The 19,418-nt window shown below is 34.8% G+C and overlaps 1 protein-coding gene across 3 annotated transcripts in view; it reads left to right on the top strand.

The window, feature by feature from the left end:
• Window positions 1–19,418, top strand: part of LOC126298678 (glutamate receptor ionotropic, kainate 2-like) — a 397,907-nt gene that overhangs the window by 251,143 nt on the left and 127,346 nt on the right. For all 3 annotated transcript variants that reach the window (XM_049990109.1, XM_049990111.1, XM_049990110.1), the window contains one exon: window positions 3,292–3,498. In XM_049990109.1, the coding sequence (XP_049846066.1) occupies window positions 3,292–3,498 (207 nt within the window). The remainder of the gene's footprint in view (window positions 1–3,291; window positions 3,499–19,418) is intronic.

Genomic DNA, 19,418 nt, shown 5'->3' on the forward strand with positions numbered 1-19,418 from the left:
TAACCATTCCTCTTTTAGAGATTATCAGAAGCAATTTCTTCTGGAAAGCTCATTTTACAGTTTAGAAGAGATTTTTCTCCACAATGAAAAAACTCTAATAGGTCTCTGGACCAGATATTTTTAGTGTGATATACAATATTGCAAGTTTGAGCAATCATACAGGTTACCATACTCATGTAACATTCATAGTTATTTTCACTGGTTATGTATTTGTTTTTCATGTTCTGTGTCTAATGGTTGCTGTAATCTGCTATTCTTATCACAGCTGTGTAATGTAAACATGAAGTATTACTTTTGCATGACTGACTGCTTTAATACTATCCATGTATAGATTGTTTACTGACACACATTATATCCTTTTGAGCTAATCACATTTGAATTGATGGAGTGATAAATAAATAAATAACTTCAAAATTAGACTTATTGCACCTTACATATTAATTTGCTCCTTAATACACATACATATTGACTCCTTTCAAACTATATACTGTAATATGCAAGAATTTATTACTTTAATTAGCTCAGCTTCATGGAAGTAGGGGTTGAATTTATTCATAAACACCATGTGGGCAATCTGGGGGGGGGGGGGGGGGGGGGTTGTTAAAAATCATGCGACCAAGATGTTTGTAACTATGGTAGACCATTGTTGGTATGGTGTATGGTACAGACTGTCAGCTGCATGCACGTTTCTTGTATTATACTGATATACTGAATTATGTATCTTAAAGAGATGTAGATGTCCTTTAGTACTGATTAAGGAGCCATAAATATAAATACCAGGTGCTTAGAATATTTTTGACTTTTAAATCCCACTGCACATAATCCCCTTTTTAGACATTAATATTGATTGCTGGACCACTTTAATTTCTCCCCAGTAGAATATGTAGGCTGAATGAGAAATGAAAAGGGAAATGTATCCACATAATAAGAAAATTTTGCTGATATGACATCTTGATTTGTTCAGCAGATATATTACCAAAGGAAGGCTGTTGCATATTTGTCTGTGCCAATAACAGGCCTACTGTGGGCAGAGTATCCATATATGTCATAAAAAGAAAGAATCCAAAAACTGAGCCTTCTTGCAATCCTTTTGTGACTGACAGACAGTTTGATTTTGTATTGATTATACACACTGACAATGGTAGAGATACTGATGCAAATATGCCTTGGAAAGTCACTGAAGAGAAGTTATTGATTGGAATGAGAAACCATTGCAAAGATTTTTTTACTTATTTATAATCAGTCATCAACAGCAAAAACTTGTATGATAAATAGAATCTGATAATATATGTAGATTTATGCCATAATATGCAAACAACAATAATATTTGTCCGGAGATTAAAAATTAAGATTGTAGAGACAATGTCATGCTGAAGAAAACCCAAAAGGAACTGATGTAGACTCTACTGTGAAATAACAACTGATGATTATAATTTGAAGACCTATTTGAAATAAAGGACCAGACTGTTGAAGTGGTGTACCTGCACCATATTAAGGTCTGTAGTCCCTTTAGTAAGAGTTATTAAATGGCTTGGTTACATTCATGAAGTTGACTTGTTTGCCTGGTGTTCAGGAATATGCTTGCAACTTATCCTACAACACAGAAGATATATTGAAACTGAACCTTCAAACGATGATTTTTAGTCCTCTTCATATGAGATCTGTGACTTTCTCTAATTACTGAGTCCCATTGTCAACTGTTCTGGGAACAGCCAAGGAACACATTTCCTTTCCTCAAGTATCATAGAAACAGACTGATAAGTAGGTCTGGGTGTACTTATTTGTGGTAATGTTTCTTTCAGAAGAAATTCAAAGTCTCTATGTTCTTATATGTAACAGTGATTGGTTTGAGACACACAGATAACATCTTGATATTAAGTTATTCACACATAAACACACAGGAGATAATTTTTCAAGAAACTAGAATTCCTGTAAACACAGTATTAGTACTAAGAGGACTGCAGTTTCTGAAGAGTGGCATGTGCAGTAAAAACACTCGCCCCTAATTCTATCAATCACATATCAATTGTGCCCAGGTGACATATATTCACATTTTATAGTCTGCATGAATTTAAAAATGCCTTCAAGGGCAGTAGTCAAACATCCCAAATGGACTGTTTCATATCCTTGTTGACAGCTAGATGCAGTACTATGATGATTTAATTCCTGTTCTAATTGATAATATTCATCTTTTGTATTTGGTTGTACTCTTTCTGATTGATTTATATGTTAAACTTTTTGAATTCACCCACATAAAACATTATTTTCACTTGAGTTTGTTATATGGTTTCATTATTTTAATCATGTAATGTGAAAACTTCAATTCAGTTATGTGCAAGACATCTCACAGTTTTAACAATAGTATGTGTATCAATACGTTGTAATAAAACTTATTAATTACTACATGATATACCAGGATTTTAGTAGTCTCTGAATATTTGAAATTAACATGTGTCAGATTCTTTTACACATAGTGTCTATGATTCTAAACTACTTTATTTCTGACATTTACATTGTGTGTTATTCAACTAACTTCCTATAATGGCATATGGGCTTCACAGTTATGTTTCTCCATAGTAATAAAGAAACTTCAAGAAGGGCCCTGGAAACAGTATTTATAATTTTAATTGGTTTGGAGGTTTTATGACATTTCACATTTCGTTAATCATTATTAGGCCTTCAGTTCTGAGTATGCTTAGTTCCAGCAATCTTACTGTCTGCTAAGTTCAAAGTGGTAGAATTTTCCTAATTTACATATCAAAACAAAATTACAAAAAAATATCTGAACAATATCAGCTATATATATTCAAGATTATATACAAACTAATGATAATAATTTTTAAAAATCTTCTAAACAATGGTAAGAGCATTGTATCTGGGTATAGAAAATGCATTTCTTTTGCTTCAAGTTTATAGTCCAACACTGCAGATCACTAAAATATTATATTTTGTCTTAAAAATTCACTTTTGCAGAGTGATGAGACTGGCAGTGTGTAATGTCCAAGAGAGGAGGAGGGAGGAGGAGATTAGCGTTTAATGTCCCTTTGACAACAAGGTCATTAGAGATGGCTCCAAGAGGGATGGAAATCAGGGTTTACATTATTAATCCCTTATTCATTGTGTTACAATCTTTCTACAGATTTGAACAAAATGAAGTTCATAAAGTTCAATCTTTCTACAGATTTGAACAAAATGAAGTTCATAAAGTTTTTCATGTTTAAATATCAGATTGTGTTAAGCAGGGAATATTAGTGATGTTGCATTAATAGTGATGGTTTAATTCTTTTCCAGAGCAAGCCTTATGGCATGCGAGTGGACACCAGTCTGACATTAAAAGGAAATGATATGTATGAAGGTTTTGGCATTGATCTTATACATGAAATATCCCTTATGCTAGGGTTTAATTATACATTTGTCCTACAACTTGACAGCAAATATGGGACATTAAACAAGGAAACAAAGAAATGGGATGGCATGGTCAGAGAACTTCTGGATGGTGTGAGTACCCTGATACATAGATAGTTACAGTAATTTCTTGGCTAAAGAACGGGAATAACATGTTAATGTTGCCTTTTACAGAGGTACATATCTTTCATGGCTAGTTGCTGCTCATATCTGATATTGTTTCCAAGAAATTCATTAATGGAACACATTTAAGTGTTTTCATTCTCAGCCAAAAGTATGTGTTTAAATTTTTTGCAAAGCCATTATTATTTTTCTACTTATGGTCTATTTTATGGCATATAGGATTAGTTATCTACAAAAACAAAAACAAAAATAACCATATAATTTAAAATATATGTGAATAAAAGAACACTGAATATTATCACGTAAGGAATCAACATAGCAAAACACTAATCTACTTAGAAATATAAGACTATTTTTGGAGAAAATGGAGTTTAATTTAACCAATGGCTGAATCTGATATAGTCAACAGTATTTAGAAAGAGGCATATTATTCTCTAGGTGCCAACCATCTTTCTGTAAATGTAATGAACATAAAGGCAAATCATGTTGCAAAAAATTACATGATATGCGCATAAGAATTATACAAATATACAGCCATTTAACTGTTAGTGGCTGGAACGCAGCAGTAAATAAAATGACACAGAACAAATTTTTTTGATCATTCTCATATTGTCATGGATGTAATTACTGCACCCCTCTGCTCATGAAATCTTACAAAGTTCCTTGAACCCCATTAAAACAATCTTGAGACAGCAGCACTTTACCATGTCACTAAAATAAATGAAATTTTAGCTCAGAGGAAGAGGGAACTGGCATGCATATGCAATATAAAATATTAAATTAAATACGAAATTAAAATATATGTCATCATTACCTCAATGTTACTAACAGAAGTGAAATGTTGGTGTGAACATTTAAATTTATTTCAAAAAAATGATTCAAATGGCTCTGAGCACTATGTGACTTAACGTCTGAGGCCGTCAGTCCCCTAGAACTTAGAACTACTTAAACCTAACTAACCTAAGGACATCACCCAGATTCATGCCCGAGGCAGGATTTGAACCTGCGACCATAGCGGTCGCGCGGTTCCAGACTGTAGCGCCTAGAACTGCTCGGCCACTCCGGCCAGCAAATTTATTTCAATAACTAGTCTACGTTTTATATTTTTGCACACACAAGTGATGACTGTACTTGATATTAATGTATCTATATTAACAGGAACAAGTTATATGATCCTCATTGCAATGGGAACTGTTATATATTGGAATTTTTAATTTCTTCTTAAATGGGGGGAAAGTTTTACCTTCACATTAGGCTTAGCACTGAACTATACATTTTATATATTGTCTGTCATTTCTTCATTGCCAACTTGAGTGTTATATCTTGTTATTTGCCACATAAGTGTTTTCTATGCACTACAGAAATAATAACAAAATAGTTATTCAGATTTACAGATTTTTAACCTAATTTTAAAACTCTGCCTGATCAATTAAAAATAAAGGAAAATTACTTTCACATGACAAAATTTATGAATGAACCATTTTCGAATGTCCATAAAGCAAAACAGTACCATAAAATTTGCTGTAGATTCAATCAGCACTCATTCCTTATGTAAGAGATTTTTGAGATCCAAAACACCAAATGAGGTGCTAAACATGTGCAGAGTGCACTGTTACACGAACCAAGAGTGTTACAGACACAAGATATAATGGAAATGTGGTATACAGTATTGTATTACAAGCTGTGCATCTGCCCCACACAGGTTGCTCAATGCCTGCCTGTAATGGCCATCCTGCATTGTTTATCATGGTGACTAAACTGCCAATTATTTGACTATGCATTTGAGTATGCAGATCTATCTGCTGTGCAATTCTGCTTCCCTACAATTTAAAATACCCAGCCAGAACCACTATACACTGCCAATGATTTGACTATGCATATGAGTAGCCAAATCTATCTGCCGTACAGTTCTGCTTCCCTACAACTTAAAATACCCAGCCAGAACCATTATTCCCAAGACCTTTGTCTATACAAAATGTTGCAGGCACACTAAATGAGTGTGAACTGGCATTCCATACATGTCACATGTTCTTATGCTGTCCCACTAGTTCCTTCTGCACAGTGTTAGCATGATGAAATACTTTTTTGTGGCTCATAGAAGCCCCAAACTTGTTTTATTTATATGAGTCTAGTATACTGTGAAGAAATTGTATTATGGGTTTATTACTATTACAGAATAAATAAGTATTTAAGTTATATAATAATTAATGAAATTGTGTAATATTTATGTAATATTATGAAATCTTTAACAGTAGAAATTGTACGGTTTTCTTTTTTCTTTAAATGGTGTTAATGCTGCTCACTAAATGTTCCAAAACTTCTTGGTAGAACAATTTTATGATTATAAAGGAAAATCATAAAATTGTGGATGTTGTAAACTATCAATTCTTTTTACTAACTGGTTTTTGGCTTTCAAGGCTATCATCAGACAAAAGTCTGCTTCTATGCCAGTCTCTTATACAGCACCAGGATGGAATCCTTACTCCCACCCATCTGCATGTAGAGTTAATCCTATGTGCAAGTATGAGAACTTTTTCTGAATGTTTGTGTAACAAGTTTCTGAGATGAAATGTGGGTACTAGCCGGGTACTCATGATGTCAGAAATCACATAAAACCACATCCAGGCTGTCCAGCTCACCAGCCTTCATGTAAATTATAGATGGATTAAAAATTAACTCATGCATTTTTCCATTGAGATAATTCTCTACATAGATTGATTTACTGGTAATCCATTTTATCATATACAATGATATAGGACTTGTCATATGTTGATGACAAAAATACTTAAATAATAGTGTATGTATAAAGCTCATGCAGGTAATTAAATACATAAACAGAAGCAAATCATAAAGATACAGATAAAATCATACAGATAACCAGATACATAAATGAAACAAATTCTAATATTACATTATATCCAGTGACACTTGACTATGTTTAACTTAAGTTATTGCACTGTTCAAAGAGTGAGAATGGTATTTCAAAAAGCGTGTTCTTTCATAGATATAATTAGATGGAAGAGTTATAACTTTCAGTTCTTTGAATATTTTCCTACAAGACTCCATAGAAGCAATCTCTTTTATAATTCTTGTGACTCATTTCTGAATGATAAAGGAGTGTCTTGTTAGACTTGATAAACCCCAAAATAAGACACCATATTACAATAGACTATGTATGAATGCATAATAGGAACTCATAACTGTTTGTGCACTGCTGGAATTTTCTAGCATTCCCAATACATAACAGCATTTAGTTAGCTTTTTGTTGAGCCATTCAAGATACTCACCTAACCAAATTCCTAAAAAATTAGTATTTGAATTTTGAAGTATTTCAAACCTAACTTCACTATTATGTTAGGGATTACTTTATTTTATTTGATGTACGCTTATAATTCATCCATAATGTCTTCTTCTCATTAGCAAATAGACTGCTTTTCTAAACCATTTAACTACTTCTTCAGTTGTTATTTCTATTTTTTGTGTAAGTCAGTCACATACTGAGCTTTAACAAAGAGACTAGTATCATCAGCAAATAGTACAGCATCAGCATGTGTTAAATAACTAGGTAAGCCCTTTATGAAAATCAAGAACAGCAGGGGTGGGTCCCATTACTGATCCTTGGGGTACTCCATGAGTAACTTTCTCATATCGAGAAGTGAAGGATGTACCTTCATGAACTATTTCCACTTTCTGGTATCTATCAGTTAAGTATGACTTAAACACATATGAGCAGTACCATGGCCTCCATAGTAGTATAGTTTGTCAAGCAAAATTTTATGATAAATAACATCAAATGCCTTAGGTAAGTCTAAAAAAATTTCCACAGTTTGTTTAATTATGATCAATGGAACTCAGAACAAGTTTCAGGAAATTATATATAGCATTGATCAATTTTTTGTAAAACCATTTTGATCACTGTCAAGTAATCCACATTTATTCAAAAAATAAGATAGTCTTTTGTACATTATTCTTTCAAAAATTTTTGAGAAACAAGACAACTTTGATAAAGGTCAGTAGGTTTTTACATCATAAGGATCACTGTTTTTATATAATGGTTTTGTTATTGTCAGCTTGAGTTCTCTAGGGTAAGTACCAGTGCTGAAAGGAGCATTAATTATATCAACAACCAGAGAAACACTATATTTGATCTCTTTAATTACTTTATCAGGAATGCCATCTGTACTACATGAAAATTTATTTTTTAGCTTGCTGATTGCATTCTATGCTTCTTGTACTGTTTCAACATACAAAATATTAGTTTTAGGATATACAGAGATGTTATGAATAACCTTTATGTGATGTTGATTTTTATAAGATTTTGTTGTAGATTTGTTGAATATAGTGGCAATTTGTAAAGGATCATTTACAGTTTTGCCTTTGCTTTTAAGAACAATCTTAATGTTCTTTTGTTTGATTCAGCCTAAGTTTGTATTTATCACATTACAAACTGTTTTCATTTTTTTGTTACCCTTGTTTCTGTTGATGTATGAGTCACTGCTTAACTTTTTTGCTGCTGTAACAACTTTCTTGTACACTTTTCTGTAACAATTTACATATACATACTGCTTCAGAGCTGGATTATTCCTAGCTGATGTAATTAACTTTCTAAGTTGCTCTGAAGATTCCCTTATCCCCTGTGTTATCCAAGTGTTAGTTGTGGTTTTTTACTTTAATTTTCTTTAGAGGTAATGCTGTTTCATAGTTATGTTTGTAACAAGCTAAAAATGACTAAAACTTCATATCCGCAGAGTCATATTTATCCAGATCCCAGTTTGAATTTTGTAACAATGAATTAAAAATCCTGATGTTGTCCTTAATTTACACATCTTCTGTGGAAGTATTTCTCACTTTTCCTGGAATTTGTGCTGAGTACATTATTTACACAAAATTTTATTGCTTCATGATCTGAGAATCCAGTATCAATCACTTCTACAATATGATCAAATGTTTGCAAGTAAAAAAATATTTGATCAATTGTAGTTTTACTGGTCTTTTCAAGTCTTGTGTATTCATGGACAGTAGGTGATAAATTACGTGAATATGACAAATTATTTAGATTTCATACAGTTTGACTGGCTACTTTGAAGTTCACATTGAAATCTCCAACTACAATAATAATTTCTTTAAAATTCCTTAATTCTCTAAAGAGTCTTTCTACACAGTCCAAGAATCCCATAAAGCTGCCTGATGGGGATCGATACATGCACACAGTGATAATTTTGATTTCTCTAAGTTTTGCAAACACAATATTCAAACACTTTTTCCTCATTATTTATGTTACTGAACTTAATTTCTTTGCATTCAATTCATTGCTTAACATGCATGCATGGTCCTCCACCTATAAAAGTCTCTCTACAGAAGATACTAATAATTTCAAATCCTATTATCCTAGCAGTACAAGCTTGGTTTTCCTTTAACCAGTGTTCAATCACACTTAAAACTGAAATATCCTTTAGCTGATCAAGCAAAAGTACTTCTAATTCAGCAATATTACTTCTTACACCTTGATCATTCTGGTCAAAATTTACTAGTGAGTTTTTGCACTTGAGTACTGTCACACTGCTCACCTCACTGGCAATGCTTAGCATGTTTCTGTGGGCTGGTAACCTGGCCATTTTTCAAGAGGAAACCCTTTTCTGTAGATGCATGATTTTGAGTATGGTGGCATCAATATTTCTTTTGACTGTGTTTGGTATGGTAATTATTTATGGTGGCCATTAGATACCAGTGTAAAATGGATGAATGCACTGCCCCTGATAATTTTCCATTGGCTTCTCTGTATCCATCGATGGTCCTTTTGTTATCATAATTAGATAACTGTATTGTGTACCAGTAAACCTGTTGACAGACTTACAACATGAACTAATATATAAATATCATATGCTGCTTGCATATGGCAAAGCTCATGACAACAGCAGAGATGCTACAAGATGGAATGCAGATAGTTTCCCAACAGGAATTCTTGACATCATTTGATATTTGGTGCAATTCAAGAAAGATCTAAGAGGGACTGGAAAGTTGTAAATAAATGATGCTGTATCTGATGCCTTGAATGTTTTCAAAATTGTAGCATTTACATACATCACACTGTGTTTTCTATGCTTACTATATTTTACTGTACATACAATTGTACTGTGTGCATTGAAAAATTTAATGTACATTTGATGAACGTTCAGACTGCAGTGTCAATTATTCTGCATTTCTCTCTGGTATTAGGTGTCAAAAATGAATTCTGGCTGTCCTTACTTGATGCAAACAGTTACTTTTGAAGAGGACATTATGAGATACTCTGAAGAACTGTCCACCAGCATTCACCATGTGCCAGAAGAATTGGGTGCATGTCATACTAATTTGTGGATTGATGTCCATGAACAACTACAACATTCATACCATCTACAGAAATCCAGCCTATAATAGTGAAGAACTGTCCACATGAGCAGAGTTTGAATACTGGTATTTACAGTGCTCCATAATCCAGCTACATTTCCCAAGTTTGATGCTGTACACCAATGAGTGCATATTTACATCAGATGGCATAGTGAACTTGCACAACACTCATGTTTGGACTGATGGAAATCCACAGCCACCAATTGTTAGAAGTATCCAACACAGGTTCAGTGTGAATGTATGGGCTGGAATAATTGATGGTTAGATCACTGAGCTAAATGTATTGCAAACCAGAGTAGCCTAGCCAATGAACCTCATCTTTTTCAGATACGTTCTTACCCTATTTTATGAGATACTACATGTTCCTCTTGTAACATGGCTGTGGAGCAATGGAGCTCAAGTTTACTTTGATGTAAATGTGGTGCTCCACATGCATACCATAAATCAATGTATTAGTAGAGGACAATCCTAGAATGTTTCAGATGGGTTATTTAATTCTATTGCAGGGATTTATAAACCCGATTTTAAACTGCAAAACATTTCTTGGAGTAGATGTGGACGGTTGACTATAGTTGGTTGGATACTAAATGCAGATTACAGGTGAAGAAATTGCTGAAGGGTAGGCAATTAAGCAAGGATAAGTTAAAATCACCATTAGTTGTTGAGAGCTTCAAATAGAGAATTGGGAATGACTGACAAAATTAGATGGACAAAATCTGACAGAAACTCAAAGGGTAACTTTGAGATTTCAAATAGTGATGTCAGCAGAAGAACAAACAGACAAAAAGACAAGGTCCAGAAGGAATCTTAAGATTACATATAATATATTAAATATAGCTTATGAGCGGAGAAAATTTAAAAATGCAGCAAATAAAGCAGGCAAAGGGAATACTGGCATCTATGAAATGTGACTAATAGAAGATGCAAAGTGGCATAACAGGAATGGCTAGAAGAGAAAAATAAAGCTGTATAAGCATCATGACTTAAAGAACTGAAGACACCATGTATAAGAAAGTTAAAGAAAAATTTGGAGGAAAGACAATCAGCTATATGAACATCAAGTTCTCAGATGAGAACAAAACGGATGGCTGCATGGTGGATTGGCTATATAAATGGACAAAAAATGCAGACAGTGTTATGGAAAGGAAAAAGGAAGCCAAATAAGATGAGATAAGAGTCTTAGACTGTGAGAAAATTTTGACTGAGCACCAAAAGACAAGTCAAAACAAGGCCCTTGAAACTGAATCCATTCTCTTAGAATTTTTAATATATTTGGAAGAGCTGACCATGAGAAGACTGTTCTACCTCATATGAAAGATATATAATACAGGGGAAATATCATCAGATTGTAAAAGCATACAATAAAACCAATACCAAGTAATGGAAGAGCTAACAGGTGTGAGTATCAGTTTCATAAGTCATGTTTGGAAAACGCAATCACAGATTCCCTATATAAGTCTGGAATGAACAGTAGAAGCAGACTTGGGGGAGTATGAGCTTGGTATTTGGAGAGATGTTGGTACACACAAGGCAGTAGTGACCCTACAGCTTATCTTAGAAGATAGATTCATGAAAGGCAAATCCATGTTATAGCATTTGTAGATTTTGGGAAAGTGTTTGATGATGTTGACTGGAATAGGCTTTACGTGGGTAAATTGGGTAGTGAAAGAAGAAATACTGGATGAAATTGTGGAGAAAGGCTTTTATGGCACAACTTGGTTACTTAAGTGGTTTCTTCAAAAATTTCAATACAAGCTTTAGATATGGTATTTAACATTACTGAACATGATGGAGTCACATAAACATTTATATAAAAATGAAGTCAGTAACATATTCATAAACATTCTAAATAACTTTTGTACTATACAAGTGGCCAATAGTGGAACAAAAGTAACTAAAACAGCAATATCAACAGAACATAATAAAAGATACTGACAAAACTCACTGTGACATATTTGTAAAATTTCAAGGATTCTCCAACAATCTTCTCCAAATTATTGATCTAAAACTAAGCACAGAAAAAAAATAACATGAGGCAGGGTTACTGAGAGGAAACAATTCTGCTGTTTGAGATACATAATAATGACAATAACAAATAAGACATAAAGGTCTTAAGGGAAAGAAAATAAAGAAACAAAAATAAAATTTAAAATACTGAATGATTCAAATTTTCTAAATTTATATCAAAAATACAGCAGAATATTCAGTTAGTTGTGTCTACATGCAAAAGAAATTCATAAAGAATAAAAGCATCTGTAATGCAGACAGTAAAAGCAAAGCTGTCTGGTAAGACATAAGAAAGAAAACAGAGCAGGAGAAATCAAAATTTAATACATTGCAAATAAAACTTAGAGGGCTGCTAATTTGTCCCACAAGACCAATATTTAATTTCATAAATGACTTCTTCAATAACACTGCAAAAATATACACTAGAATTTACCAAAATGAAATGCACTGCATTCCAGCAGAAGGAATTCAACAATATTTGCTACGGCTATTACTGAGAACAGAAGTGGGAAACATTTTGCACAAATTAAAAAAAAAAAAAAAATCTGTTAAGAGTATACGGAGGTCCAATGAATATGCTCGAAGAGTCTAAAGATAGTATGGAAACAAGTCTAACAGATACCATGAATTAAACTTTCCATTCAAATAGCTTTTCAGAGTATTTAGTGCAAGCTGGACTTTTGCCATTATACAAAAATTGTTATGCTGAAGATGTCACAAAATTATGGGACAGTCTCAATATCAGTTTTGTTTTATGAAATAATGGAAAATGTCCTGAAGTCTAAACTAATATTGTACTTTAATAAATACAAGTTTTTAACTAATTTACAATTATATTTCACACAAGATACTAGTCTAATTGATTAATTGATTTCTTTGTCACTCTAGGAAACAATAAACATTGAAAGGATCTTGTCATTCAAAGCATTGAAAAATTAACACTTAGAATCAATTTCTTACACAATAATTGACAGTAAATTTTCTTTTACTGTCATAACATTTATTTTTTAGCCTTAATTAACTTCTGTTCCTATATATAACACAGAACTTCTTACATTAGATGACCTGTTTTAATTCATGTACTCAGTTATTGTATAAAAACTTTTATTTTGTAAATAATCTTTTAATTTTATTTTGAAATGGCAGATAGTATTTGTCTTTTATATCTTTTGATAAAGTTTTATATAATTTGATGGCTTTGTACAATAAACACTGCCGAGTTTTAACTTTATTTTTTCTGTACAGTTGCAAATTATAGTAAATTATAGTTTCATTACGTGCACTAAACATTTTAACATATTATACAATATTCTTGTTGCATAGATAATACTCTGAAAAACATATTCACAAGGGACAGATAAGATTTCCAGCATTTTAAAATGTTCAAGGCAGTAAGCTGTTTTACCACTCTTTGTCATTGTATGTGTTGCTCTTTTCTGCAGTCTGAATACAGCTTGAATATTTTTCCTATTTGCTCCTCAAAAATTATATGACATCTCATAACAAAATGAATATAAGCAAAATATAATAATCTGGTACATGCAATATCAACTCCTGATGTCTCTGAATTCAAGACCATAGCATGCTTTAGAGATTGTGTTACTAAGTATTTTTACATATTCTGCTCACTTTCATTGACACTCAACACGCATTCCAAGAAAGTCTGTGCTTTCCGCACATTGTAGGAATTCATTATATATTTTCATGTTTTTGTAATCTGTTTTTTTGTTTATATAGAAGTTCATAGTGCTTGGTTTCCTTACATAAATTGTGACGTTATTGTTTATTGCACACTTATATACATTGCTAAGTTTTTCTTCAGCTTTCTCTCTTAATTTCTGGTGATTTGTCAGTGATCAGTACATTAGAGTCATCTACAAAAAATATTGTTTGTCCATGCTTGATAGTTTGTGGGAAATCATTAATGTAAATTATTAACAGCACTTGAACTAGCATACTGCCCTGTATTACTCCTATATTAACATATTTATAGTCAAATCTTTGTCTCACAATATATTTGGAGCTGCTTGATATATGTGTATTTCAGCCAACTGTACTTTATTTTCTAGATATGACTGAAACCAGTTTCTCACTCCCCCCACCCCCCCACCCCCTCCTTTTTCCTAATTCATCTAGCTTATTTAAGAATATTTCATGGTTGACTGTGTTGAATGCTTTAGGTAGACTGAGGAATATACCTCTTGTATATTTCCCTTTATCCCGAGCTTCTAGGGCATATTTTGTAAGATACACTGTTGTCATTTCAGTATCTTTTACTAATTGGGATCTGAACTGCTTATTGGAAAGGAGGTTGTATTTATTTAAGTCGTTCATAAATCTGTGTTTTGAAATACACTCCTGGAAATGGAAAAAAAAAAACACATTGACACCGGTGTGTCAGACCCACCATACTTGCTGCGGACACTGCGAAAGGGCTGTACAAGCAATGATGACACGCACGGCACAGCGGACACACCAGGAACCACGGTGTTGGCGGTCGAATGGCGCTAGCTGCGCAGCATTTGTGCACCGCCGCCGTCAGTGTCAGCCAGTTTGAAATGGCATATGGAGCTCCATTGCAGTCTTTAACACTGGTAGCATGCCGCGACAGCGTGGACGTGAACCGTATGTGCAGCTGACGGACTTTGAGCGAGGGTGTATAGTGGGCATGCGGGAGGCCGGGTGGACGTATCGCCGAATTGCTCAACACATGGGGCGTGAGGTCTCCACAGTACATCAATGTTGTCGCCAGTGGTCGGCGGAAGGTGCACGTGCCCGTCGACCTGGGACCGGACCACAGCGACGCACGGATGCACGCCAAGACCGTAGGATCCTACGCATTGCCGTAGGGGACCGCACTGCCACTTCCCAGCAAATTAGGGACACTGTTGCTCCTGGGATATTGGCGAGGACCATTCGCAACCGTCTCCATGAAGCTGGGCTACGGTCCCGCACACCATTAGGCCGTCTTCCGCTCACGCCCCAACATCGTGCAGCCCGCCTCCAGTGGTGTTGCGACAGGCGTGAATGGAGGGACGAATGGAGACGTGTCGTCTTCAGCGATGAGAGTCGCTTCTGCCTTGGTGCCAATGATGGTCGTATGCGTGTTTGGTGCCGTGCAGGTGAGCGCCACAATCAGGACTGCATACGACCGAGGCACACAGGCCCAACACCCGGCATCATGGTGTGGGGAGCGATCTCCTACACTGGCCGTACACCTCTGGTGATCATCGAGGGGACACTGAATAGTGCACGGTACATCCAAACCGTCATCGAACCCATCGTTCTACCATTCCTAGACCGGCAAGGCAACTTGCTGTTCCAACAGGACAATGCACGTCCACATGTATCCCGTGCCACCCAACGTGCTCTAGAAGGTGTAAGTCAACTACCCTGGCCAGCAAGATCTCCGGATCTGTACCCCATTGAGCATGTTTGGTACTGGATGAAGCGTCGTCTCACGCGGTCTGCACGTCCAGCACGAACGCTGGTCCAACTGAGGCGCCAGGTGGAAATGGAATGGCAAGCCGTTCCACAGGACTACATTCAGCATCTCTACGATCGTCTCCATGGGAGAATAGCAGCCTGCATTGCTGTGAAAGGTGGATATACACTGTACTAGTGCCGACATTGTGCATGCTCTGTTGCCTGTGTCTATGTGCCTGTGGTTCTGTCAGTGTGATCATGTGATGTATCTGACCCCAGGAATGTGTCAATAAAGTTTCCCCTTCCTGGGACAATGAATTCATGGTGTTCTTATTTCAATTTCCAGGAGTGTAGTTTCTATAATTTATGTAAAGTACATAAGTGTTGAGAATAGCCAATAATTTTCATTATTTTCAGTGCTACCTTTTTTAAAGGGGTCTAGTAATTTAGCAAATTTTAAGAAGTCAGGAAAGCACTCTGTTTGAATGATTGATTTATAAAGGCAACTATGGTGATGTTACGCTCTGTATACAGTCCTTAATGAGCCAAGTTGGTCCTTCTCCCAAAGCTACTGAAATTTTATTTTACAGTTTGCCCAATGGTTTGTAGTCTTCCTCTTTTGTTGCATGCAGTACTGACGTTGAATGCAGTACACATTTATTTAGCTTTTTGATGTAATGGCCTGTTTGAAATTTTCCCTATAATTTTGTTCCTATACTGCTAAAGTAGTTATTCATATGATTTATCAAATCTGTCAGATTTTTTATTAGAGTCCCTTTGTCTTTAATTTTTATGTTAGTTTGATTGATTTTTCTGCTACCCATTTCCTGCTTTGAAACCTTCCATACTGCTTTGTTTTTCTTTTGAGCAGTGAGTATCAGTTTGGAATTATAAGTCCCCTTTGCTGCAAGCATCGTTTTCCTGTATGTCTCCCTATACCATGTATAAAAGTGTGAGGAAGCTGAATTAGATTGATTAATTAAACTGAGGTACTTCACTGTTTGAGACGATTTTTTAAATCTTTTTGTCACCAATTCATTTTGTTAAACTGATAATGGACATAATACTTTAGGAAAATTCTCTTCAAATTTTTGTTTGTCAGTGACATGAAGTTTTTGAATGTTTCATTTGCGCTATTAACTACTGTCACTAAATTGAAGCTTGGAATGATGCTTCAGAATAAGTCACAGGTAGCATCAGGATTCCATGTACCTATTTTTAGGTATCCACAAATGAGGATGTTACCCTTTGGAGTGGATATTATATGATGAACTTGATTTAGTTTAAACAAAAAGGTATTGATGTCTCCATTAGGAGATCTCTATAAACATAAAATAGTCCATTTTCTACACTTAAATTGGTCCCTTATTCCACTACTGCTAACTCAAAATGTTTGTCTTCACTGATTGAACTCAGATCACCTCTGACATTAAATGGATAATTTTGTTTTATATAAATACAACAGCCTCCAAACGTCATACATGTTCTATTGTATGCATATGCTAAATTGTAAGGCCTTAAGACTATGTGATTGATTTCTGATTCTTTGTACCACTGTTCCATGATACAAACAACAGAGATGTCTATACCCTCTATCTCAACCTCTAACTGGGCACTGTATTTGTTAGGTACTTAATATTTTAGCGAGCAACATTACTACATGTAGCATTACTGCATTTAACATTTCCTCTTCTCTTTGTTTTCTTGTTGTTGTGAATGAGTATAAGTGCTTCATCATTTTGATTATATTCACATATTCTATTTTTAAAAAAATGAAAAAAAGAACATTTTTGAATTATCCCTCCTTTCTGTCCTTATCAGTTTTCCTCAGTTTTAATTACTTCACATATGTGCACCCACTGTTTACTAAAACTCATTGTGCCTTATCTATTTAACTTCAAGCCATCTCTTCCCAGATATTCATCACTTAGAAATTTGTCTAGGTCAGTGAATATTGCACCAACTTTGTCACACTGCTCAATAATGCCATTGTTTATTTGTTGTTTTGTTTCATTAAGTATTACTCACTGAACTTCTGTGCAAGATTCACACTAATTACCAGTCTGAAGTCCGCCCCTGGTAGCTGTGTGGTCAGCGGGACAGAATGTAAATCCTAAGGGCACGGGTTCGATTCCCAGCTGGGTCGGAGATTTTCTCCTCTCAGGGACTGGATGTTGTGTTGTCCTAATCATCATCATTACATCCCTATCAATTCGCAAGTCACCGACGTGGTGTCAAATTGGAAGACTTGCACCTGGCAAACGGTCTACCCGACAGGAGGCCGTAGTCACACGACATTTACATTTTAACAGTCTGCAGTTTGTATACACACTTTTGATCAACTGAATTATGTTTTGTGTTTCATTTGTAACTTCCTCATAGCTGTCGCTTTGGACAGAGTTTTTCCCAGTGTGAATTGTAACACCGTTGAACTTTGTCTCAGGGTCATTATTATTTTTGGGTTTGGACTGTATTGTGTTCACAATATTTTAAAAGTTTCCTGACTTGCTGAGATCAGATGCAGTGCATACATCAGCATCAAAGTTCAGAATGAATCAGTAATGGCAAAATCTTTGAAAATCATAATGAAGTCCCTCATTAGACATGATTATGTTACAGAAGTTTTTAGACTTGTACCATGTGTCTGATATAGTGGGCTGTATAACACATCTCCATAATATATGTGATATGTAAATGAAAACATATAATAAATATAGGACAAGCCTGTTTTTATTTAAGCTAATGGTTTTGCAGAAGGATTCAGGAACGGGAACAAAATTTGTCTTGCTGTTTATGGAAATGTAATGATTCTTGATAAGGTACTAGAGATACCAGTGTACAAACCCAATGACATACTAAAGAAATACATGCATATGACCATATAGGACTTAAGTAATAATTAAAACAATGAGAACTTACAACAAGAATTTTCATCTAATAAAATAATAGCAGTATTTTTTGTTGAAAAAATTCAGCTGCTGGTTACAAAAAAGGAATTTCTTTTGTGCAACTGGTTGCTGATTTTTTTCAAAAAATTTACATATAGTTGTTGAAAATGGAGAAAATATTAAAATTGATGTATTGTATTGAAATAATGTTGAAAAAATTTCTTCAGTGTGCTGTGTTCTATGGTTCTGGCTTCAGTTTGTAATAATACTATTCTCACAATGATAAACAAAAATGAATTTAGGCAGCCATTCCCCAGTAGCTGACTGATGCATGATGGATATAGAAACATGCAGTAGAATCAATGTGTTAATAGATTTAGGAATAATGCTGTTTTTTACAATGTAAATACAAACTACCACACAAAAACAACACATGCAGTGGAACAAACCCATCTACGGCCACAGTGACATGGTCTGGTTGTGAGTGGTTGCTCAAGCTGACATCAGTACGATAACAGGAAATGAAAGTGGCAACTGAGGAAGGGTGAGAGTTTTCTGTCAAGGAAGAGTGTGGAGGTAATGGGAGACATGATAGATGGAGAGACAGTAGGTCAGAGCAGAAGTAGGAAAAGCAGAAGCTTCAAGAAGACAACTGAAAGTTATTCACAAAACTGAGAGAAAAAGAGAGAAAGGGTTAGGAGATGTGAGGGAAAAGTAAGTACAAGATATTTACAGGGGAGGAGTAGTGTGGAACATGACAGGAGTGGGAAAATGAGGGTCAGAGTAGGTAAGCATGGGCAGGATCAGCAAAGATTTAGGCCTGGATGATTACAATGATGTAGGATAAATTGGAGGGCCAGTTTCCTTCTATGTTTATTTATCTATTTACATTTTTTGTAGTTAGGCCATCAAGCTGATGACCTTTGCAGTTGTCTTTCATAGATTGAGTGGATTAATATAAATAACACTTACTTACAGTAGTGGTACACACATTCATTTTAATATTCCAATTATGTTACTTGTTAGAAGTAAATTACAATTTACCGAGTGAGCATAAACATATATTTTCTAAGAAGGCTTTTAACTCCCTGTGGAACAGCTTTGGTTTGCAAGTTTTCAAAGCATATGCCAGCTTGTTGAATCATATCTGCCCATTAATATAAAGACTATGGTCAGTTAGTT

This window comes from Schistocerca gregaria, chromosome X (genome assembly GCF_023897955.1).
Source record: "Schistocerca gregaria isolate iqSchGreg1 chromosome X, iqSchGreg1.2, whole genome shotgun sequence".
Taxonomy (NCBI): domain Eukaryota; kingdom Metazoa; phylum Arthropoda; class Insecta; order Orthoptera; family Acrididae; genus Schistocerca; species Schistocerca gregaria.